Here is a 26,760-nt window from a genome sequence, read left to right on the forward strand (position 1 = left end):
TAACAAAATTACTAAGAAAAAATGTATAGTACAATGCAATATAATACAGCATAATAATACTAATAATACAGTACTGAAATTATTTAAGAAACAATTACATAAATGATCAAGCAAAAATAAATGTAAATGAAGATAAGTGCAAACATGTTGTACAATCCTTTAAAAAATTAGATCGCATACCTTAGAAGTATTAAGAAATATTTTTATTAAATGCAGCTAGCTTTCAGTGTTTATCCCATCACACATTCACCAACAGGAAGTAGAAATGATAAAAAGGATGTCTTCTTTTATATTATTGACTTGGAAGGTGTAGTTCCAGTAAAATGAGAGTTATTCTGTCCCCCTCTTATTGGTTATTTCTAGGGCATAAGAAAACAACATATTTTTTCTCAACCTTAAATTCTTTTTAACAGTTTGCAGAATGAGCACTGATCAACTGAATAATGTTATTCAGAGCTGTGTTAGCTAAACCATTAGAAGTTTGTTTTTGCTAAACCAAAGGTGTCTCTTTCTGTACTTACATGTCTCTGTCTGCTTATTCCTTGACATGTTTATTAGCTATGGATAGATTAATGTTAGAGATTGATCTCCTGTGGAGTATCCATAGATTGGGAAGGATATTTGATTCCCATTTGTTATACAAAATCAGGTAACCCCCCCCCCCCCCCAAATTCCTTTCCCACATCTACCACTGCAAGGACAAACATAGTTCATATGTCAATGATACACATTGAACTGTGATTCCTGGGATGATAGCAATAAAAAATATGTTGATCTCCGATATTTCAAAACTGTGACAGAATTGGGCTGCAAGGACTGCCATTTATTAATCTTATTCCTTCAACTCAGGCAAGCTACTACTGGTTACATATATAAAATCAAATTTGCCACAAATTTTTCCCTGAAAATAAGACATCCTCAGAAAATAAGACCTACTAGAGGTTTTGCTAAATTGCTAAATATAAGGCCTCCCCCAAAAGTAAGGCCTAGCAAAGTTTTTATTTGGAAGCATGCCCGGCGCCAAACAGAACACCAGAGCATGCAGGATTGGTAAATGTACATACCAGTTGTACATGGAAATAATGATAGTAACAAGAAATTCTTTATAGGATTCATAGTTTGTCTAGTTATGTTGGTTTGTGATGACAACTACTGTACACTACAGTATATAAGAAATGTTCAATTTTTTTGTTCAGCAATAAATGTGAACTATTATTTGTGGAAAAATAAGACATCCCCTGAAAATAAGACCTAGCACATCTTTGGGAGCAAAAATTAATATAAGACACTGTCTTATTTTCGGGGAAACACGGTATGTCATATATTTCAGTCTTTACATACTCGTAAGATTGCAGCATTTCCAATGAGATTTTTGAATTTGAAGGTACTATGTAGTACAAAGGAATAATTAGCACTATACAATACTAGAATAACTAAAGATCGCTTATTTTGTTACTTTGGGCCATAGCACACCCAGTAAGAAAGAAATGCAACTTAGTTTTTTAGAGCAAATAGCACTAAGTTCTACTTTTAAACACATCTCTCTTGCATTTTCCTGCAGCTGAACTGAATGTATGTAGAAGGTTTACATGTGCCAGATGTAAGTGATGTGTCTGCTAAAATAGTAATCTTCTGGACTGATTTAAAATGATGTTTTTGGAAGCTGCAGGTTAAAAATGCCGTGTTCTGCAATGAAGAAGAAAACATGAATAATGCTGAGCAGTACAGTGAAATTTAAAAATCAGAACTTGAAAGTAGGAGCCAGCAATTTTATTAGACGGTTATTCTGAGCTTCCTCTTCTGTTGCTGCATCACTGTAGCTTGCCTTGTGCAATTGCTAAGTGTCCTTCTATATCCTAGTTTTTTGGAACTCTCCTCAAACTGGAAGGAAACGGCACGTGTACCTACAGGGTGTGTGATGGAAAGCTACAGTTCACTGCGAATTATGGAAATGTGCACCAGTTTAAGCTACTTATGATTTGGTACTACTTTCCATAGCTTTTTTGAGTAGAGGTTTTTAAACATGCATTCTATTCCCCCATCAGTCTTTTGTGAGGCATTCCCACAGTTCTTGCTTCATCTGTCTGCTGGTTAATCCCATTTTGAGGAGAAGTAATAAGCTCTCCTGTTTTTCAACATTGCTGTTAAATATTGAACAATTACAGTGTGGATTGAAAACCCAAAAGCAGAAATATTTGTGGTGAGAAATTATATCTAACATTTATTGTTATGTGCCTTCAAGTCAATTCCAATTTATGTCAACCCCAATTCCAAGTTATACCTATCAAGGGGGTTTCTTGGCAAGATTTGTTTAAAAGGGGTTTGCTTTTGCTCCTCTCACAGATTGTCAAAGAGTAACTTGCCCAGCGGGTTTCCATGGCTGAGACGGGATTTGAACACTATTCTCCAGAGTCATAGGCCAATGCTCAAACCACTACACCACACTACTCCACCATTAAGTCAGCTCACTAGATGTTCTTAGATCATTTTGCATCAAGGTTTTCTGTGGGTTCAAGAACAAGGGTAAGGCATCTGTCCTATGGAATTTTATCCACAACAAAACAATAGGCAATAATAACATGACAACAAGAAGAGATGACTGTCCATCTATCCATCACAGACTTAACTTCAAGACTATGGTCCTTAAGCATTTGAAACTTAACAAAAGTTCTGATAGGACCTATGGATGTAGAGGTTTTTTTTAGTGTATTAGTTAATTCTCATGAATATAAATGTGTCCATATGTTTGAAATTAGAAGTGATGTCTTTGGAGTCCAGCCAGCATATACATTGTTAGTCAATAGAACTGGAAAATAGTGAGGAAAGAGTTGTTTAGAAATTATTGCCAATCAAGTATGCTTTATCCCTAAAAACTTGGATTGTTTTGGATTTTGGAATATTGCTTATGCATCATGAAATATTTTGAAGATAGGACTCAAGTCTAAAAACAATTCATTTATAGTTGCTGTGCACCTTATACACAGTGTAAATATAATTTTATACATAATATTCTAATAATAAGGCACCCTGACTGTTTGCTACCTGACTGTTTTGTGCTGCACTCACTTCCCTTGGTGGACTGTTGGCTGTTCCAGACTGCTCCTGCCAGAACCAGGCTCCAAGTAATGGCTAATAAACCAGAGGACCTGCTGTCTACTTTACAAGAGGATAAAAGCTGTGTACATGTTGTGGCAAGATTGCCCCTTTGGGGGAGCCACTCCAAGAATGAGGCGAGGGCTGCTTCGTTTGTCCTAAAAAGGGGGGAAAGCATTGACTTTTTGCAACATTTTAAATAACCTGTAAGGTAGCACAAGAGAATGTATTGCACAGAGGGCATGGTATGGGAAGCAGCCGTTAAGACAGTAATGGGCAAAAGGAGACATGGTCTGAGTAGACAGTTCTGTTACCATGGTAGAAGAGAGCAGTGGGGTGTTGGTTACCCCAAACTGTTCCCTCTATTTCACAAGATTTGGATAGCCTTGGCAACAGACCCCCTTGGCAATAGGGATGAAAATGCAGGTGTTCAATGTTGGTTCAGTGAAATGGAAAAACATCCTTGATCCTGGATGAGTGTACTGAACTGGCTCGTATTATGGAGACATGTCTGGATGGAACTTGGTGAGGCGTAGTTAATCTTTCTCAGCATTATCCACCTGGGCTTTGGGTATAGCAGGCAAGGCATGCCTGGGCATGTGGGAGGAGAGGCAGTAGTCTGTCTGGCATCCCATTTCCCTTACCAGGTGCCCTACACCAGGCTGTGTTGCAGGCTATTGAGCAGCTGCAATAAATCACTCTAACCATGAGGTCATGAGTTCGAGGCCAGTCCGTGGCGGGCTGAGCACCCGTTAATTAAAAATAAAAAATAGCCCCTGCTCGTTGCTGACCTAGCAATCCGAAAGATAGTTGCATCTATCAAGCAGGAACTAAGGTACTACTTATAAAAGTGTGGAGGCAAGTTTAACTAATTTATGACCTGGAATGAGGAAGTGCCATCAGAGTGGATGATGAAGCAGCCGCTCCCCCCTGTGGCCAGAATCGAACATCCTCTCAGGAGAAGGTTAAATTGCCTCTGCGTCTGTCTGTCTCGGTCTCTGTTTGATGTGTTTATGGGCATTGAATGTTTGCCCTATGTGTGTATAATGTGATCCGCCCTGAGTCCACTTCAGGGTGAGAAGGGCGGAATATAAATACTGTAAATAAATAAATAAATAAATAAATAAATAAATACACCCACTTTTGTTGTGAGAAATCCCTTTGGATCTCCCTGGTGTTGGACTATGGGACCTCTTGCTAGACAGCCAGGATGTGTCATTGGAGGAACAGTTGCTATACTTCTTCATATGTCTTTCTTGCTTTCCCAACCAAGGTTCACTGAAATCTTCTCTAACTATTCCAGTATCACCTGATACACTTCAAATATAGTCACAGGACCATGAAGGTCTGCATGTGACTCAAAAGACCTGGAGGCATCAATAAGAAGAAGCCACAGGAAGTGAGTGGTACAGGGAATGAATGCAATTATATAAGATGTAGGAGAAAAATCATGGATGAAACTTGCATTTGCTCCCTGAATCTTCAGTGCAAACCAAATAGGAATGAGTTTTCCTAATTTGGCCTCTTTAGATAGGAAATAACAATAACAAATGAAATCTATTTTGTGGTTGTAAGAAGTAATAAGGACATCTGTTGCCATTGGTTGTATCCTGTGGCTGTGTTTTCAGCCTTACCTGAAGATCTTTGCATTAAGTGACTGTACTGTGTTCCCATTATACTTTGCAGTGCTTTTTGAAATATGATGGAACATGTGTGAATGCACACACAGTAGGGAGAGATTTTTCATAGTAAAAACCTTCAGTCAAACCCACTGTTCTGCAAAGCCAATAAGGAAGTTGGTTTAATTTAGGTCAGAAAACCATTTTATAAAGCCAGACTTTTAAGGAACATTTTTTTCTGCCAAATGAGCTTTTCATCTCTTTCACCTAAAGTCAGTCTCACTGTGTAGTAAATTAGATTAACTAATAGATGTTGCATATGTTTTAGTCATAAATACATATCTTACTGTTGTTTTAGTCCATTTGGTTACTGCTACCACAGTTGCAGAAACAATGAACAGTTTGTCCCTCCTGATTTTCTCCCTCATCTTGCAAAGTTGTATGCATCCATGGGCTCTGATTTCAGAAAGAGGTCTTATTTTGATTTTTTTTTAAAAAAACCCAGTTTAAAATATTGATTTTCATAAAAATATAATGCATTGATAATACACAGATGTAGCCATAAGTTCTTTGGCTAGAATGTGCCCATTAGCTTATTTGCGATCATATGAATCTCATGACAGAGCTATTTTTACATGGGAGTGGCTAGGTTAATTTCTCCATTTTTAAAATGAAGCTTTACTTGAAGAGACATACTGTAATTATTGAAATGGAATGGGTGTCGTCTGCCTGTTCTAGCAGTGCATTCTATGTGCTGTGTACCTTTTTAAAATGGAAACTGCATGTTCATTCTCTGTGGCAAAGTGCAGACTTTATTTAAGCAGAATTTCAGCTGTGGGTTGTGAACATGCATGGCTGGACTCCGTTCAGTTCACTCCCTACCTGAAGCTTCAACAGTCTCATACCTGTGTGTCCACGAAAGCTTGTCAAGTATGCTATTAATAAAGGCTTGATACATATATTTACAGCTTTTGCTGCAATAGTGTTTTTGGGTGGGGGAAGAAGAGGGGGAGGAGGTGTTAGGCAGCACCATTGCCTTATATTCATCTAGGTGAAAAATGGTATTTAGTTCAGAGCCTGTTCAAGTAAGTCTTTCTCCCTTATTCCCACCCTACCTTCAGTGGTATTCACTTGAGCCAGCAATCAATGGATTCCTTCCCCTCTGGGATTTGCTTGACCTACAGAAGCTGACATAATACAGGCAAGCGCTTGTTACTCTATCTGAATTGTCCATCTGTACCTAAATGAGTGAAATAGTTAAGCAGCCGAGGGGGCGAGCCGCAAGGAATGTGTCTTCCATTTGAGTTGAATATTTCAATGTATAGGGGGAGAGGGAGGGAGACAGGGAGAGATCCACTTACATCATTAGAACTGCATTGAGTGTGCCTGTGTGCAGGTTAAGAGACAGACTACAGTGTCTTTGCTTTCTGCAGGAAGCAGCAATGCCGTTTGTATCCTAAGAGGAATTTTTTATTTAGAAAAGGAAGCGTTCTTTCTACCCAGGAAATGGCTTTCCTTGTGCGTTGCTATGCCAACTGCCTGCAGCCATGGTCTTCCAAAGTAAGCACAATAACGTAATTATATTGGCGTATTACATTCAGATTCATGATTCTGTAGGGGTTTTTTTCTTATTTTTCTTTCTGTGTGTGTGCCTTTGGTGGTTTTTTGCCATTATGTTTTGTTTTTCCTTAGGTGGTAGGCATGGTTTTCTTGAATGTGACGGACAGGCATCATTAAATTAAATGTCCGTCAATGTCATGCTGCTTGGATTAATTGTGAGAACTTGGTTAGTTGAGTGGAGCAGAGATCGCTGGTCACCCTGTCAGCATCATTAGCAGCCGGGGAGGAGGTCCCTATTCACATGCTCTGCCCTGATTTTTTTTTGAAGCGGGGGTGAGGGGTTCTCTATTACTGTGATTGCAAATTAAACTGGAATATTAACAATGCTCGACTGAATGCAGGAAGCTTGTTTCTGCATCCTGACTAATATAATACTGTATTAAGCTCTTTTTTTGAGGGAGTCTGTGTGCAGTCAGCCATTTTAGCTTTTTTTTTCCTCCTCTTTTTCCTCCCTTTCGCTCTCAGGGAATGCTCTCGTTCTTGTAGAAGAATGCTGGATATGTATGGTGTTGCCAGGCACTTTACATCCTTGCACGCTTAAGACTTCAAGTTGATAAAAAATGGAGACAAATGCTGCTGTTTGGATTGCTTTTCTGCACTACAAGTGTGGGAGATTTATGAGCAACATTTGGCTTGGCTTTTTCCCTGGTTTTTGTTTGTTTAATTTCATGCAGTAGAGGGTGATTTGCTATCCATATGACATTGGTACATGATGTGTAAATTCAGTTCAGCATATGTTTGTTCATTATGAAACCTCTAGCAATCCCAGCTAACCATGGAGTTATGGGCCAGCAGGAAAAGCACTCAGTAAGTATGGCAAATTTTGTTTGTATTGTGAAAATACTTTCCCTCAATTTAAATGTAATTTTAAATTGTAAGTGCCTACATGCTCATTTACTTTTGATTGTAAATATGATGTTGCTGTTCAGTTCAAGTAGGAAAAACAGGCACATGATGTAGTGTCGGTTTTGATTTAATACTGTTATATTTTATGGTTAAAATGTAGAAGTTACTTGCTTATAAATATAAAACTTTGAAATAATGTACTTTATACAGTTTGTACTTCAGCTGAACTTCTGACATATTCCTTTTAAAGTTAAGATTTGTTCAAGGTGTATACTGAAGTGGAATATATCTGTAGGCAGAATTACATTTTGTTTACTTAAAAGGTGTATGTAATTTTAGCTGACATCTTTGTGGGCATCTTATGTCATAATGTTTGACAAAAATAGGAATAATTTAAGTAATGCTTGCCCTTTTAATTGGTCCCATGAGTTTACCTCACTACTTGCCATGCAGTAATCCCAAAGGTAGAAACGTTTTGTTGTTTGTGAAAATAGTGTTCATAGGCAGAATAGATTGTCTTCAGGAGAATGGGCCTTGAGTGCCAAAGATTTCAGGCCAAAATCCAGAGAGATATTAGGTGTGCCTGGCACAGTGTCCTTTTTTGTTTTTTCTTCTTTGAATGGCAGACACACCACCCTAGTGCCGCATTGATCAAACTGCTTTGGAAATTCCCTTGAGTTTCCAAAGCAGTTTACCATGCTGTGCAGAAGGTTGCTGCTTAAGAAATAGAAGTCAAAAGCCCCTTTGGGCAGTGCCAATCCATTTGCATGGCTGTCTGAACTGTGGCCTAGATTCATCATTTTACATTTTTACAAAGTCTTAAGAAATGTTCCATCATAATCTAACTCTTTAGTTATTACAGCTTGTTAAAATTGCGATTAGTCAATGTATTATGCTTTTGGAAATAATATTAGTAATTCTGTGGCTATAAGTTTATAGAGCATATATGGACAAACTTGAACAATCACATCACTTGCTTTATGGTAATCCTATTGATGTTACAGTAATATTGATTTAGAAGTTTTGCATTTGTGTGCCAGTTTAAGAAAATGTACACAGCAGTGATGGTACATAGGTAAGGGAGAATCACAAAAGAATGCTACAAGAATATTATAGGCGAGGCTTAATCACATTGTGATTTTTAATGTTTCAAAATTTAAAAATAGTGACTTCAAAAATGAAAACCCTATATTTAGAATTTAACAACAGAAGCAATCCATTTTCTGCACCAGGTGTGACTGAATTGTTGAAAAGCAACCACTAGTTTGACACATGCTTCAGGTACTCTTTATGATACTACATACTCTGTGAGTTTGGCTTCCATCTCATCCTGAATCACTTTTTGGGTGGCATCTAAATCTGGTATCTGTAATTAGGGAAAGGTACATGGAGATCACCTCCTCATGTAACGTCCTCTAATAATTATATAAAGGAATAACACTACTTTCTCCTGAAGGTAGAGATGAATCTTTGTGACCAGAAGTACTTTAATTGTCATTCTCATCTCAGGATGATCTGCTTTCCTGAAAACCGGGACCACTTACACTCAGAAAATAATCAAATTCTGTCAACATAACCAGCTTAGAGCAAAGTATTGCAAATTGCTGTGGGCTTATAGAAGTATTGAACAGTTCTCCACTAAAAGAGAAATACAACTGAGAATAGACTCCCAGTGAAAGAGTCCAATATCTTTCACGATTTTAGAAACCAGAAATAACACATACACATACAAGAGCCTGCTGGGTTCGACTAAACTTCTTCCACTCCAGCATCTTGTTTTATATAATGGGTAACCAAATGTGTCTAAGAAGCCAGCAGGCAAAATTACACATTCCTTCAATTTCTATCCAGAAAAAATACTTTATTTTATATCAAGACACATTTCCCTTGTATTTTCAATACACATCTTCTTAGGAGAGTGTGAAAAATGCAACTACAAGTTGCAAAGCACAAGGTGATGTTTCTGAAGGAAAATGGAAGATTAACACCCCTCAAATTCTGTTTTTATTATATGTCATGATGTTTCCTGCTTGGTTGTTTCATGATAGCAACTATCAGCTTTTTTTAAAAAAAGGAAATGATGGAATATAAATATTACAAATGAATAGTAGAAGTTAGGTGGGCAGCAGCTGCATGTTTCCCTCTCATTTGCATCAGTAGCTGGAGTGTCAAAAGGAGAAGAAGGGAATAATTAACTGAACTTTTATTTAATGAAGTGTTTTAAATCTCTAATTAACATAGCTAGGATAGTTATAGTATGCATCTAGGAGCAGTGTACTGGTTTGAACACTGGACTACAACTCTGGAGAATAGGGTTTGAGTCTACAGTTGGTCATGCAACTGGGTAATTCATACTCTCACAGCCTTAGAAGAAGGTAGTGGAAAATCTTCTGAACAAATCCTGCCTAGAAATCCCCTTGATAGTTTCACTGTAGGGTTGCTATAGATCATAAATTTATTGAAGGCGCCCAACTATCACAAAGTCTGCAATGATGTAGTGCTTGTTAGACTTAACACTATGAATGTAAACTCATGCATTGATTTTCTAAAAGCTGTTTTTCATATTCTCACATTTATTAATATAAATATGCACTGTGAACTTTATAGCTGTGGCCTTGTCAGCTTTATGAAGCATTCATACAATCTATTATGTGTGCACATATGTAGTAGCCTACCGGCTATTAGGAATTGTGGGAGTTGAAGTCCAAAATACCTGGAGAGCCCATGTTTGCCCATGCCTGTAGTAAGCAGTAAATTTACAAATCAACATACCAGTAAATTGTTTTTAAGTAGACTTACTAAGCTGCTACTTCATAATTTCATTTATTTTGGCTTGTGTTGAATTTAGCTCTCAGAATACTATGAACAAGTTTGCAATTTTTAGGGGCCTTCTTTCTAGTTAATTATTCATTAGGCTGTTGAGCTACATCTTTACATAGAGATTAGATATAGTTTGCACTGATAAGTAGGATATATAGTAAAGTAAAGTCTATACATCTACTATGGAGTAAAATTTACTTCATCGCATATTTAAATTCTCATCTAGGAATTCTAAAACCGAATGCAATTTCCTATCACTTTTATTTAGTAATTGAACATGGTGCACACTGAAAGAACAATGTCATGCTATAGTAATTTGGAAACCAGAGGAACTCAAATATCAGTGGTGCTACTTCTGTCATCTAAAACACTGTTTTGGGTCTTTCTAGCTAGTGTGTTGCTGCCAAAAACAAGCAAAACAACAGAAGCACTCTCCTTTGTGCTAGCTCTTTGAAATTACAGATTCTTAGGATATATTTTTCTTAGCAAGTTGTATGGGTCTATTGAGAACAAATTGAGAAGCCACTTTGAAGTGAGCATGCTTTGAAATGAGTGGCAACAGAAAAAAAGACAGCAGTAGCACTTAATAGGAAGTTAGCCTCCCCCTCCCTCCCTAAGGATTATGTGTGAAAACTCAAATGCTGCTCCAAGAAAATAGGTTTTATTTTACAGTATTGTTTTCCTTGTACATTAAAACATATTGCTTTTAGGGACTAGATCTTATTCAACATGGAACTGCAGTCCCGCTTTTTGGACTATGGCTTCCAAACTCCCTTATAACTGACTGCTGACTGTGGCTAAACATTGTAGCCAAACATTTCTGGAGGATCACAGTTGCACAATCCTGGCATAGAAGTTGACAGAGATCATGTTGTGTTATTTGGCTGTAGCAAAATGTGATACACTATACTATAAAATGAACATCACTGCTGAAACTTAAGCGTTTTGTCTGTTTATAATGCCTATCAGAATGATACGTGAGTTTTCATATGAAAGCTTTAGAAATTTTGCCTCCAGTAAATTTTCACTGCAATGCTTTAGGGATATCAACAATGTATTATTGTTACTTGCTGAGCTGATGTAATCTGTAATGATGTAATGTTGGTTTTCAAATGAAGATTTGTGAACATGTGGGTTGAATCGAAGAGACCACAGTTGTTGTATGGTAAGGCTGAGAAATCTAGCCTTTCAGATGTATATAAACTAATATTCCTGGCATCTCTCATCACTTTCCAGGCTGGAAAGTATAGATGGGAGTTACCTACCAGTCTAGTTCTAAAGAAGTAGTGCCGGATGTTCTTGGAGTGCTGTAGACAGCTTTGGTAGTGAGTTGGTGCCAATGTGTTTTATTAATTTCTGGCAAGATTTCATTGAGGCACTTGTGGATAGCCAGTTTTGTCAGCCTCTCTTCTGTGTTATGAGCAGTGTGATTCCATACTTGAACTGCCAGCACTTTTGTTCTTCTGGCTAATGATGAACTCAGAAGTATATGTTAATATTGGACTTGCGGGCAGCTCTGGATGGTCACAGTTTGAAAAGCTGATAAAGCTTACACCCAGCACAATTCTTGATTAAAGATGAGTGGTTTTTCGTCGGTCACTTCAGATTAACTCAAAGAACCAGAAGCTACCACCTTGGCATCTTCTTCTTAATTGAAGAAGATTGCTGTCTGAAGCTCTACTCATTACCAAATCGCGCTCATTACCAGTCATCTATTTCCAGAATAATATCTCTTTACTTCACTGGCTTAGTCCTGGCAATAGCAATATGGAAATAAGACATCGCTCCCTTTCTGTTGGCCTAGCACTGTCCAGACCACTGCTCCTGGAATAAAATTGTTATGGCTTTTAGGTCTGTGTAGTAAATATCGTAAAGGCATAAGATACTATCTGATCTTGGAAGCTAAACAGGATCACCCATGTTAGTACTTGAAGGGGAGACTGCTAGTGGATACCAAGTGCTGTAGGCTATATTTCAGAGGCAAAACCATTTCTGAGTAGTCCTTGCCTAAGAAAACCCTGTGAAATTCATGGGGTCACTATATGTTAACAGTCAACTTTGGAGGTACACGTACATATACATCGTTTTCCCAGACTGTAATAACTGTCCCAAAACATTTCTGTGTGCACTGAATGGCATAGTGTTAAGAAAGCAAAGAAATAGGATTCCCTCCCCCTGCCTTAATTTGTTGCTGTCACCAGACTAGTAAGAGGAAAGCTGCATTTGGAGTTGAGGAATTGGCAGGGAAAGTAAGATGATAGAAACTTTTTTCTGGCTTGAATTTGGATTTTAGTTATGACGGTATTCAAAGTATTGAAGACATTGCCTATGCTTCAAGCGGTGGGTGGTGGGTGGCTGAGCTTGAAGAAGTTCTTTGGAACTGCTAATCTTAGCGTTATAAATTGCAGTCCTCCATGGCTCATCATAAGTTATGTTTCTATTCAGGTGTGTTTTAAGAAATTTATTGTAGGATAAAACTTCTATTTAAAAATAATTTAAAGTGGATATTAATTGATAATTAATTGATTTAAATCAGATATCATTTTGGTTGTTGCCAAAGCTAGCTAAATGTGCAGCATTAATTTTATTCTGGAATGAGGGGATAGGGAGGGTGAAGGTTGGGCGGGAAGTGATCTTCCTGGTTTCCAGTTAGGTGACTGTTTCTTTCAGGTTCAACTGCTTAGTATGAAGTTCTGTAAGGCTATCCATTCATAGTCACACTAGGATGTTAATGGATACAAAGTCCTTTTATTCCAGTCATTAGCATAAATTGATCAAATGACATCTCTCATAAGAAAACTGATCTTGGGGAACTGAGTACTTGATGTGGCATAGTTCCCCATGTTCAAGAGAATGTGTTCTGCTAATATATTGTCTTGTAATAGAGGGAAAAACTTCAACTTTTTACCCTGTTTCAACTTGATTAAAATTGAAGTGAATCCCAAGTAGACAGCTATGCTATGCAATACGAGTTTGTGTCCACAGTTAAGAACTTACATAAGAAAAGCCATGTTTGATCAGACTAACAGCACATCTTCCTCCCTCCTTCTGGGAGACGTACCAGAAGCGTTACGGACTGCCAAGAGATGAAACTATTTGCATGCTGAGAAAGTGCAACATGATGTTGGATTAAATGTTTGGGAATGAAGTCTGGAGAGAGTGGCTTACACTCAGACACTCATCTTGCCATTTGTTGGCACAATGTGAGTGAAGGGCATTGTTATAGTGATCAACCTAAATTCTGTTCACTTGGAGATGGTGCCAGGTTTCGGAACTGAAAGATCCTTCCCTTTTAGTTGATCTACAGATTATTATTATTATTATTATTACTATTATTGTTATTATTAATACTCTGCTTTATCTCTCCCAAAGGAGATTCAAAGTGGCTTAACATAAAAGCATTAGCACATAATTTAAAATATACGAATATACAAACAGCAAGACAGAATTAAATACAAACAGTATTAAAAATTCACAGTTAAAAACCATTCAAACATATTCAATGCACATTCAAAATTAAAACCACAGCATTTCCTTGGCATATAGCAGGCGTGTTGATCCTTTTGACTGCTCTGCAGTCAACAAAAATTTAGAGAAATAAGGTTTTCTCTGTTGTTGAAATGATAGCAAAGTAAGTATCATACAAACCATCTTAAAAAGAATATTAGAAGCAATTATCTGTAGAAGGGATTGAACTCACCTTGAAGATGCACGTTCACATTTTGACAATCCTCCTGGATTCAGCTCTGAGCCTGGATGCCAAGCTTAAGTGGTGACTAGGAATACTTTTCCAGAGCCAGGACTTGTAGATGTGGGAGCTGCCATGGTAAAATATGCTTTAAATGTATTCCATCTTGAGTACTGTCATATGTAGGCATGGGATTGCCAGTTTTCGGGCACAATTCACAGTGCTGTATATGACTTGATACCAGCTGCTAGACAGACTGAATTATCCCACATAAGCCTAATATTGTCAAAAGAGGGTCTTCTCTGTGTTCAGTTCCAAGTTTGGAGAGGTTGTTGTGAGACAGGCTTCTCGGTGCTGTGTAACTTTCATATCTTCTCTCCTACTCTTACCTGGTTGGGTCATCCATTGAGAGTTGGCTTCAGAGTTTGGATTTTATTAACAACTTTCCCCTCTATAATTTGAATACTGCCTGCCAGAATTTATCAGCTTGGCTGCATCTTTATTGTAGTGTTACTAATATTACAAATGACTGAGGACCATGTCGCTTTGAGAAGGCTGAAAATGTTTTGCTGATCTCTGACAGGAAGAACTACTATAACTGTGGTCATTTCAGCTACTGATTTATAAATCAACAGTTAGGGTTCAACTCAAATTTACTTGCTGTTGAAATGACTGATCCGAAAATATTCTCAGTTGTTTGGATACAGGAGGACATTATATTGTGGTAATGAATATGCCATTTGCAGGAATTGTCCATTAGGTGATTTGCAACATTTTCTGCTTCTGTGGCATTAAATAAGCATCTTCCATGTATTAAAAATGCTGCAACCCTCAAGGCAGAAAAGGATATGTATTGCTGTTTATACAGCAGAATTATATAGACTTGGCGGCTGGCACTGGCCCTGTCTATATCTTGGCTGCCTTGCCAACACAGAAACATCTATATTGATTGCCTCAAGAAATACCTTTTATCCCCCGCCCAAGGCAGTGGCAACAGCCTCCAGACAGGAACTGTAGAAAAAAACACCCATGGTGTGTGTGTAAGGAAGAGGGTTTTCTTTCCCTTCCCTTCTGTATCTTCTTGTTCATCCAACCTTATAACTCATCCATTCACCCCTCCTATTATGTGCTAGAACTGGCTTTCTAAAGTACTCTCACTCAGAGTCCTGCTTCCCTGCTGTGTTGCTCCTTCCTGGAGAGAATGTGTCCTCTTTTGGAAGGGCAAAATCAATAAAAATTATTGCTACCTCACCATTATTTCAGTTATGCACACACTGACACATAGTCTCCCCCACCTCAGTTCTGCTGTGATGTACAAAATTAAAATAATTCAGATAAAGCAATCTTACATGGTTATATGCAACATTTTTGAACCTAGTTATCCAGATTTTGTCATATTTCTACCATTCTTAAATTATTGAAATTCTTACTTTAAACATCTCTGGAAATATCAGTGTGCTTTGAATTGACAATAAAGAACAATTATTTTGGTTTTCTAAAAGGCATCAGATTAGTTTTGATCTTGCTAGTTTCATTCTATTACGAAAGAATATAAAACAAGCCATTATTTAGCTTTACCCTGTCTATAGCGTTTTGATTATGAAAATCATACTTTAATTTCTAATGTTACTTAAATATGAGAGGATAACTTGATGGGATGCCCATTGGAGTTCATTAACTGCCCAGTGGCTGGTATACCAAGAACGGTCTTTCTGTAGTGGATCTGGTCGCACTGCCTTTATCTCACTCTGGCCAAGTAGAGAACAGGAAATATAGTTTTCATCATCTGTTTGCTCATCAAAATGCTGTGGTACCTGCAAGCCTTCTCTCTTTCTTCTTTGCACAGTAAGAATATTTAAATACAAAACCAAGAAACCCCTCTGATACTCTGAGACCAGTAAATATGACTTTTTCTGTTCAATGAGATAAAGTTTACAGTGTTCAATTAGAAATAATAAGTGAATAATAAATCTTTCCTCACTTTGTAAAGCCTGCAAGGTTAAGGAAAACTTTATAGGAGACCTTGATAGGAACTACAAAAGTCAGATTGTTACACATAAACTTGGGAGTGCCATTATGCAGAACAGACTTGGATATGCTTGATTTTTCATTGGATTATGGCCAAAGGTATAAATTTGAATTTAAGACCCCCTCTCAAGTATTCCTCTTAAAGTCAAGAGCAGGGCAGGGAATAATGCAGTGTCCCACTCAAGATGTTATTGGACCTCAATTCAAAGCCTCACTCAGCATTGGCAATGCTGGCTATAGTCAATGGGATATTCGGAGGAAAAAATTGATTCCCATCCCTGATCTAGAAATGTGTGATAGAGAAAGTTTACCTAATCCTATGGTAAATGGTTTAAGAAGTTGTACAATTGTATTTATTTATTTTGGTTTTTATATACTACTCACCAAAAATGTCACCAAGATGATTCAAGTAAAAATATCAACACAGCTGTAAAATTGTATTAAAACAATATTACAGCCATCACTCACAATTTTAAAGACTAAATTTAGCCACTGAAAGGATAAGAAGCCTGTTTTGTAGAACAAGTGTGATGACTACTAAGACATAAAATATGATAAGAATGAAATTCTGTTTAGCAGTGAATTCAGGATCAAAAATCAGTAAGATTGAGAGTCCTGTTATTGGCACACATGTTCTACTTTTCCTCTGGAAATTCAGAGCAGCTTGCATATGGTCTCCCATCTCAGCTTTGATCATATTCAAACCCTCTTAGCTTCAAATATGCTGACTGCTCATAGCCGTTTATAAGAAGATTGTTTCATTAAGTTGAAACGACTGCAAAGAAGGATCTACAAGATCCTGCAGTCTTAAGGCACACAGGGACTCAGTAACTAATCCAAAACCACTTGTTACAGCAGCATATGCTTGAAATCATGTTAGGCACATACGTGCATAAATCTATTTTGAGAACAAATAATTTAATTGAGCTATAGTTTTTCAGTTACATATTTTCTCAGTCTCAGGTTACTTAGATCAAAATTAGTTACCTGACTAGTAACTCAGTCTTTTCTTATACCAGGAAGCTGATACATTAGCAGTTGTCTTTATTTTTGTGCTAGATGATCAGAACTAGAAGGCCATTTTAAATACAGTAGAGTCTCACTTATCCAACACTCGCTTATCCAACGTTCTGGATTATCCAATGCATTTTTGTAGTCAATGTTTTCAATATATCGTGATATTTTGGTGCTAAATTCATAAATACAGTAATAACTACATAGCATTACTGCGTATTGAACTACTTTTTCTGCCAAATTTGTTGTCTAACATGATGTTTTGGTGCTTCATTTGTAAAATCATAACCTAATTTGATGTTTAATAGGCTTTTCCTTAATGCCTCCTTATTATCCAACATATTTGCTTATCCAACATTCTGCCGGCCCGTTTATGTTGGATAAGTGAGACTCTACTGTAACTGTTTATATTTATATGTCCATACTACTATAAACAGGCAAATATTTTCCTACATTACTCTTAGGGCCCTTCCACACAGCCATATAACCCAGAATATCAAGGCAGAAAATCCCACAATATCTTCTTTTAACTGGGTTGTCTGAGTCCATACTGTCATATATTCCAGTTCAAAGCAGAAAACGTGGGATTTTATTTACCTGTGTGGAATGGGCCTATGAGAAAGTGTACAGTACATGTAAAAGAATACTAAGAGCTCTGTGTTTTCTATAAATAAGATCAAAGAGAAACATTAAGGAGGTATTGGAATTCCAGTATAAAACTTTTGTTTGATTTAACACTGTGTTGAGCATGTCTCTCTTCATCATGTCTATAAATGAAATCAATATAAATCAGTTCATTGTTCTGTAATTAAGTATATTGACTGCTGGGCTTTAAATAGCTGGACCATGCAACTAATACTTTTTCCAAACATTTCACTTGTTTAGATGAAGAAATGAATTGCCTTGAAACTGTATCCTATAAGATTAATTCTTACCATCAGTTGTAGGCAACCTATGTTCCTAGCCTTTTGGTGAACTGCCAGCTTTCAGTTATTATAGAAATTAATTTTACATAAATGTTTCTAATTGAATTAAGCAATAACAATACATAGAGGAGAAAATTGAAACCATCTATGTCCTATTGCTCCCATATAACTTTGTACATGGAGTACAGTGCTTAGTATAGTGAATTATTTTCCTTCCTCCTGCCCTCCCTCTTGCATTGTACTTGGTACTATGCATAATTTTACAGTTTGCATGATACTTTGAAAGAAGACAAAACCCTGGCTCAATCTACAATTTGACACAGAATAGAGAAGTGGGACAGGAGTAAAATACATGGTTGTTTTAGTTGCTATAGGGGGGAAGTAAAAATGATTAAACTAAGATAAGAGTCATTGAGAAGTGAATTACATGAAATAAAGAAAGCAAAATTGTGTTTGTGTCTTTGAAAAACTTCCACACATACATTGAAGTAAAATAGAAAGCCTGGAGTTTTTTGAGAGCGTAGAAAGACTCCTGAACATTAGACAGAAGGAAACTGTAGAATCAAAGCCAATGGAAAGGTGTAAATTGGGATACGACCAGAGAGAATGAGGGCATGGTTGAAGAGGGCTTTGAGGTTTGGGACAGGGAAATAGTGATGAATCAAGGAACACATAGAAATCTTGTGTATGAACTGAAGTAGAGCCATCACATAATCAAAGTTATAAGAAAAAAATATTTAGGCACCAAATTCTAGATAGACATGAGGAGACTCTGACTTACTTTCTGTGGCACTTTTGTTGCGAATGACTTCCAGAGAAGTATATTGTTAATCTGTGGCAGCAAAAATCACAGAGACATATGGCAACATAAAGACCAACAGATTTATGATGGCATAAGCTTTTATGGGCAGAAGGTAGAGAAGGATTTATTAGTAGATCTCTGGATGATTTGAACTAGACAAGGATATTTTTCCTTATTGTTTTTTGACCAGAGAGCCAAAAAATTAAGTCCACCTCTTAAATCATAATAAAGGAAGACATATTTTAAGGAAGGGAGATAAAAGGGGGTATGTTTGTTAGGAAAAAGTGTTCCTCTGTTCAGTTAAGTTACTAAAAGCAAATTATGGTGTCAAAAACTTTCATGGCCAGAATCACTGCATTGCTGTGAGTTTTCTGGGCTATATGGCCATGTTCCAGAAGCATTCTTTCCTATCGTTTCACCCACATATATGGCAGGCATCCTCAGAGGCTGTGAAGTCTGTTGGAAACTAGGCAAGTGGGGTTTATATATCTGGGGAATGTCTGGGTGGGAGAAAGAACTCTTGTCTGTTTGAGGCAAGTGTGAACATTCATGCCAATTACAACATTCACAGTTATAAACCCCACTTGCCTAGTTTCCTACAGACTTTACAACCTCTGAGGATGCCTGCCATAGATGTGGAGAGGATGCTTCTGAAACTTGGCCATACAGCCCAGAAAACTCACAGCAACCCAGTAAAAGTAAATTATTGGGATCAAGATTATTTAATTCTTAATGTTTGTAATTTGTTCTGCATTCTTGTTTGTGGGTAAATTCCATCAAACTAGAACTGTGTCTCCTCTTCCACTTCATGGTGTTTCATCTTGAGCTACTAGAAATCTATATGCATGGCTTACCCTGAGTATTTTGTTCATGATAGTAAAGACTGGTTCAAATGCAGCTTGTAAAGGAACTTAACCCTGGATACCATGGTGTTACATGGCTCATGTATTTTAACATTGGTGGGCATTACATGAAAACACATGCTGCAATTCCTCCACTGGACTCAAAGCAATTTTAGAAGCATTTCTTTCCCTGGTTCCCTACCATCAGCAACTTCAAATTACCAGCCATGCTGTTAGAAATTGTGGGAGCTGAAGCCCAAAACACCTGGAGGACCCAAGTTTGCCCATGCCAGCTTTATACAGATGAAAGGTTCAAGATGTGATTTTATGCATATTTCAGGCTCCAGAAGTAAACAATTATGTAATGTGTTTCTATTTGCTTCGTAGAAAGGAGTGTGTGTGTGTACACAGTGTTCCCTCGCTACTTCGCGGTTCACTTTTCGCTCCCTCGCTGTTTTGCGGGTTTTCAATTAATATTAATGTACACATTTATCGCGGTATTTTTGCTGTTTTGTGGGTTTTTGCGGTGTGCGGGCTTATAAGAAAGGGTTTTGGAAGGTGGGGAAAGGGAGAAATAAAGGGAGAAGGGGGAGGGTAGGGAAGGGTTGGAAATAAAAAAGGGTTATTTAGCTTCCATTCTTCTTCTCTGCCAATGTACAGTATATTGTAACTGCTAAAATAAAGTATAAATATTAAAATAAATATAGTGTCCCTACTTCGTAGATTTTCACTTATTGCAGGTGGTCCTGGAATGTAACCCCCATGAGAAGTGAGGGAACACTGTATACCCAAGGGACCTTGAAATATCTTTGTCTTTGGACTTGTTTGAGCTGTGTCAGCAATTTGTCTGCTTCTCTATAAGATCACTCAGAAATGATGAATAACAGAACATTTCACTGTCACCTTTATACTTTCTTCATGTAACTGAGATACCTAATTATTTCCTTCAACTTCTTGTTGAAATAATGATGAGCTTTGAACATTTTAAATGTGTCCTTAACATTAATGGTGCATCTTTTCATATTGGAAAATTGTTGCATGTTTTTGAACTTCTGTTGACTATTTCAAGTACACTCACATGGTGAATTTTCAGCAGTGCAGATGAATATACATTTTGCTTCTATGTTTTGCAGAATATGTTTGGGAAACACTTTAATCATATCTTTTTTTGCTTACCTTATTAATTTGGTACTCTTCCATAAGAAGAGAAAAAGCATGTCAGAAAAATGAAATATGTGTGTAGAACACAGGGAGCATAAAACTCTTGGGGTTAGATCATAATTTCTGTGCTATTTAAATAGTCCAGTAGCAGATGCCTTCTGTATCTATTTTCCTGTACCTGGGTGTACATGCATATGTCCTAAGAATCTTTAACTGGATCTCAACATATATTTCTGCTGTTAAATCGCAATGTAAACAAAATCTTCCATCTGTTGTGCTTTTTGTTATGATGGGTTACGATTTCTACCTATATTTTAGCAGCTTGCAATTTCTACAGAAGCTTAATAAAAACATTTTCTTACCTAGAAGATATTTTGTCTGAGATCATGGATTAAAATGTTTACATTGCAAATATATTTTGAACAATTGGGTATGGTATGCAACTTAAGAAAAATAATGAAATGTATTGCCAATGTTTCTAGTTTTTAGGAACCGGAATTTTAGATTCCAAAAGAAATGAGCTCACAAGAGCTCGCAAAATGTTCAGCTGTTGACTGTTGCCTCAGAGATGTTCAAGTTTTTCTAATTTTTGAATGGTGTCATCATTTTTTTTAAAGATTCAGTGAGATATAGTGATATGTGCTGTCTTACATTTGTGTCAAGTGTAATTGCATATTTGCTTAGTCTAAATTAGGAGTGGACAATGTATTGTCTTCAGTGTTTCTGAGAGCAATTCGCAAATGATCCAGATCCCATCACCAAAAGGGATTGTGGGAATTGTTAATTTCTCTCAGGTTTTATCAACACATATCTTTACTCTTTATACTTCAGTTCCTTTTCTTCTTTCTCTTATATTTCATAAAAAGGACCTGCCATCTCATATTTTGAAAAGTACTGCTTCACATGTGTGTGTATGTATTCATTGAGTCAATATTTATGCTCATCATATAGCATGTGTAGGACACATTATTATAGCACGTTTATTACCCCACACAAGGAAGTTACGGGTTTCTGTATTAAATGCACATGAATACACCACGCAAGGATAGAAAATGAGCAATCTTGCGATGGGAGGAACAGTGGTGTCTTGTCTGTCTACTGAAATGCCCATGCAAATTTAAAGCAACCATTCTGACATTTTGGCATGTGAGAAATGGTCTGCATTTTATCTTTGTACACTAATCCTATATATTGTGAAAATTAATAGTGTTGATTTGTATTTGAGAAATGGTGAAAATGATTACTTTGTACAGCTTAGTCAGACAGTGGAGCCTCCGATGGCCTAGGGGATAAAAGCCTTGTGACTTGAAGGTTGGGTTGCTGACCTGAAGGCTGCCAGGTTCGAATCCCACCCGGGGAGAGCACGGATGAGCTCCCTCTATCAGCTCCAGCTCCATTCGGGGACATGAGAGAAGCCTCTCACAAGGATAGTAAAACATCAAAACATCCGGGCGTCCCCTGGGCAACGCCCTTGCAGACGGCCAATTCTCTCACTCCAGAAGCAACTCCGGTTGCTCCTGACACGAAAAAAAAAAAGTCAGAGAGTACCTACAGGAAATTCAAAACTGGACTTGAAAGCAAGATCCAATCCCCTCCCCTCCCCTCCAACACATGTTGGATGTATGCATGAACACATACAGAACCTGCACAGACCAATAATAATGTGATCCATCCCATTGTTCCACTATTGATTCTTCTTAATATTCAGATAAAATTAATCTGACTAAAGTAGAGAAGGTGAAAGAGGGAAGACCAGAAATAACATGTGCATAAAGGAAAGCAACTTTGCAGACTGGAGAAATGTGCAGAGTAGATATGTGCAAAGTAGAAAAGGATAAATTATTATTTTAATTTATAGACTTACTGTGGAATGAGAACAATCCTGCCAATGCTTGGAGTTTGACTCATTGGAACAAGATGTGTGTTGTATTAATTCTTAATAAGTGCAAATGTTTGTGCGTGAATAGCCCCCTAAAAAGCTCAGCTCATCAGTCTGATTTCCTAGAGATCAGTTTAGTTGAATGCTCCAAGTCCCTCTGTTTGCCTTTTGCTCATTATATTGGTTTATCCATTTATTTCTGTTCCTGGATCACTTCCAACATTGTAGAAAGAAACTGATTAGAATAGTGAAATGGAAAATTCACTTGCTTCTTCCCATTCTCTCATTCCCAAGGAAAAGGGTTCAAGGTTGTAAGCACTTCCTGAAGCTGTCCTCAACAAACTGTTTACTGAATTTTCTAATGAAGATTCTCATTAAATTACTACATATCTACTTGTTTTGCACTGTTGAGTCAGCAATATTATGGAACACACTCTTCATGATTTCACATTCTTGATCCTCTGAGTCTTCTATATTTACCTGTAAATGGTTATTTTTTTCTTATACAGAGTGTCCCAAAAATGTATCCACCACCTAACAGCTAATAATAGCTATGATTATTATTTGAAAACAAAGTGAATACTTTTATATTGAATAATAAATATTATTATAATTTCATTCCATCTTAACTTACAATTTTATATAAAGTATTCAAATTGTGCAACAGTGAGGTGCTTGCATTGTCAAAGTACAGAGTTGCAAACTTCATTTAACATTTCTTTTGTAACTTTGCAACATTTCTCTAGTATTGGAATCTTTAATCCTGTTCAGATTGTATACATTTTGGGAGAAAATGTCAAAAAATGTCTAGAATTAAACCATCAAGGATGTATACATTTATGGGAAACATTTGGGGAATACAGCTCCTAGAATTGTAGTCATATCAGTGTGTACATCCCTTGAAATCAGCAGATGGCCGAAGTGTTTCTTAATTCATACAAATTGTATTATTTAGAAGCACAAAAGACAGGTGTGGTTGATTAACAGATGATCACAGCAAACAATGAAAGCTTGAGGGATGGATATTTTTATATGTGAATTTAATTTCTTCTTACCAATACAAATAGCACAGTGTGTAGCAAACAAATACTAGAAAATAAACAACTTCGAGACCTCACACTGTTCATTTCTAGCCTGCAATTTTTATTTTCAGGGTGTCTTTTTCTGTCAAAACAATTCCTTTAACTCCCATGTTGCATGATGTATGACAGAGCTTTTATATTTGTGCTTCACAAGTCAAAGCCTACTTTTCTATTCATAATTGGTTTTGTAATGATACAATTATCAGGAACACTGATACCTATTCCAAAAAACCTAGGCATTCACTCTTTAACCTTGTTCTTCAAAGCTCTTACGTTTAAGCATTACTAAGGTGTTTACTTGACTAAAGTCAATAGCTGCAGTCCTAAATATACTCATGATAATTGGCACTGATTCCTTTGAGATGGTTTACATGATTCTTCTGGGAATCACTTGTGACTAAGTGTACCTTGAAGTTGTGTTTTAGCAGTGTTTATGGCATTCTTGTGTTTAAAGTTACACCCCTCAATCTTTTTCTGTTTGTCACATATCTTAAAAGTATAAGTCTGAGCTACTAAGATGGCTAGAGAAATAATCTAATCACTTGTTAAACACTGAACACTTCTGCCCTATATTTTTAAAACTAAAAATTCTTTAAAATATTATGTACAACTTTATATTGGCAGAAAAAATATCCTGTCCACTTAAATGACTTTGGCTGTCATACCTTGATATACATTTTAATTATATCTTTTCTATTTCTATCTACAGCTTCCTGCAGATTTTACAAAATTGCACCTTACTGACAGTCTCCACCCACAGGTGACCCACGTTTCATCTAGTCATTCAGGATGTAGCATCACTAGTGATTCAGGAAGCAGCAGCCTGTCTGATATTTACCAGGTATGCGAGCAACCAATTATAGTTCACCCATTAAGAATATTTTTAAAGTACCCACGAATAGTTCAGTGGAATCCAGAGTGGTTCAGTTTACCTTTTGTACTAGTTAAATATTCCAATCACAGTGTATGGAAAACATGTGGTCCTCTATATCTTTTCATCTGTGGTTTCCATCATGCCTTACCATGGGCTAATGGTAATTGGAGTTTGATAATCTCTGAAAGAACATAGATTCCCATGCCCTGACTTAGATCTGCACTCCACAGTAGCCTTCTACTGCCAGGGAATCTTCAAGTTGTTTGTAGCTATGTTTCCTTTTATCCTTGGCCATTGGCTCTGTGGGCTGGGACTGATGTGAGTTGTTACTCAACACATCTGAAAAGTACATGGTTCAGAAAGCTGTTCTATAGAAATAGAGCTCTATCATTTACATTTCCTGTCATATAGTCAAGTATTAAATTTTCTTTTTGATAATAGACCCATTTGATAGACATTCATTTTAGAGTTACAAACAACCCTTGGGAATAAATGCCACTTCATAGCCTAATCTTTTTGACATTCCTACTTGTTTCATGGAGGAACTAGTTTAATTTGAGCTATTAAGCATTAATCCCCCCCACCCACACATACACACAAGAAGTGTTTTGGAAGATAAATGGTGGCAATATAAGATTTTTGTGGATCTGAGAAAGTGATTAGATATGTACTGTGTAGAAGTCGACTTCATGTATAAGTTGAGAGCAGGTTTGAGGCTAGAATTGTGGCTAAGTTGAGGATCATTCAACTGTCATCTTTCACCACTCTAGTTAGAGAAGGGATTGTTCCTTTAAAAAAAAAGAATTGAGACACAGTACTCTCACTGACTTGTGGATATGCCAACCCTGAATTTTGGGTTGATTTTTTTATTAAAATTTCTAGACTTCTATATACATTAATATACAGGGTAATCTTTCTTTGCAAAATTGTTGCATCTTGAACATCTACATTAATATCTATCTGTAAAGCAGTCAGTTGTGTAGACCTTGCCTTAATATTGCTTACTGTGTTGTGGATCTTGTTGTATCATTTGTTTCTTCAACATCACATTTCTGTAATTTGTTATATAGGCATTTATAATTGCATACAAAATTAATTGTTTAGTACCATGTTTATTATCAAGTGAAAAAATATTAGCTGTAAACTTCATTTATGGTGTTGCATGCTCAATTAACTATTTCCTGTATTTGCTTCATAAGCAAATATTTAATAGTTCAACTTTAAGAGCAGCTGTTTGCAATGAAAATGCATTTACAGATCTCCTTTGATTTGAATAAATCATGAAGCTGAATCTTGAGATGCTTTTGGCAATAATATGAGAAAATTCCTGATTAAATATTCATATTGTTTCTAAATTTGTATGTCATGTGTTATACATAAAAGACAAATCAATTTGGGGCAAGAAGTCCTTGCCAAAATGAAATATGTGATTATCCAGAAATCATTATTTGTGGGAGATCATTGAAGTCCTCAAAAATATATTTTAAAATATATACTATTTTGTTCATTAATATTTTAGAATGTCGGGGTAAGCAGTTTGTACTCTTCTGTAATAATGGATAGTATTCAAGCTCTTGTTAGAATTCTGGATTAACCAATTGTTGTACTCATGAAAAATCCTATTATTTAAAGTTGGAGATTAATTACCTGATTAGAAATGTCTGGTAGCCAGAATTTAGATACTCTCCTCCTCTGTCATGAAAATATTGTCATGAAATACCACGATTCACATAAGAGAAGTATGTGTACCATCGAGATGGACAAGCCTAACTAGTCACAAAGAACTTGTTACTGTTAACAACACGGCTTTGTTGAAAAGGAAGTGTTACATAATTTGTATATTTGTTTTAAAAAGCAGCTTAAGCATGTGCACTGATGTTTGATGGTTTTACCATTCAGAAAAGACCATCTGTGATTGACTAGCTCTATTCATAAATATTTGTTCCCACATATTTTTGTCTCCTGATCCAGCCATTGGTAAGTTCACAAATATGTGCCAGCAGGTAGTATATCAAATTCACAGGCTTTTCTGTTAAAATTAACATTTAAGTCAAGGATAAGCAAAGTACAACTAATAAACCACACATGTTGTCCTACTCTCTTTGCCCCCAAATGGCTGGTAGCACTCCAAACTTCTGGCCATTTCCCTATGTTTTTAAACATCGAGCAAGCTCATTTTTTAAAGGCCTCCCTTCAGTGGTATTTGTATTTAACATAAAATGCTACTTCCCCTGCTCTTCTGCCACATATGTTCTTTTTGGACATCTATACCATCTAAATAGCCAGTCATTAACTTTTGGTATCTTCCTGTCCCTATATAGCCCTCTATCTCTCACTGGCAGAATGGGCGATAGTGCCACCTGTGCTCAGACCCTTTGAGCTTTCTGCCCAAAACTTCATAGTCAGAGGTGATCTGTTCAGCAGTTCTCTTAGCTGTGCCATTGGTACCCACATGGATAAGGAGAA

General features: G+C 36.8%; 1 protein-coding gene across 7 annotated transcripts in view; it reads left to right on the forward strand.

The window, feature by feature from the left end:
• rapgef2 (Rap guanine nucleotide exchange factor 2) overlaps positions 1–26,760 on the forward strand; it is a 229,581-nt gene that overhangs the window by 156,426 nt on the left and 46,395 nt on the right. For 4 of the 7 annotated variants that reach the window (XM_062981227.1, XM_062981231.1, XM_062981229.1 and 1 more), the window contains one exon: positions 24,130–24,261. The exons of 1 other annotated variant lie outside the window; for it this stretch is intronic. In XM_062981227.1, the coding sequence (XP_062837297.1) occupies positions 24,130–24,261 (132 nt within the window). Of the gene's footprint in view, positions 1–6,145; positions 6,273–6,386; positions 7,140–24,129; positions 24,262–26,760 lie in introns of those variants that run through there. 2 more of the 7 variants (XM_008111919.3, XM_008111918.3) reach the window with 2 other exon arrangements.

Source organism: Anolis carolinensis, chromosome 5 (assembly GCF_035594765.1).
Source record: "Anolis carolinensis isolate JA03-04 chromosome 5, rAnoCar3.1.pri, whole genome shotgun sequence".
NCBI lineage: Eukaryota > Metazoa > Chordata > Lepidosauria > Squamata > Dactyloidae > Anolis > Anolis carolinensis.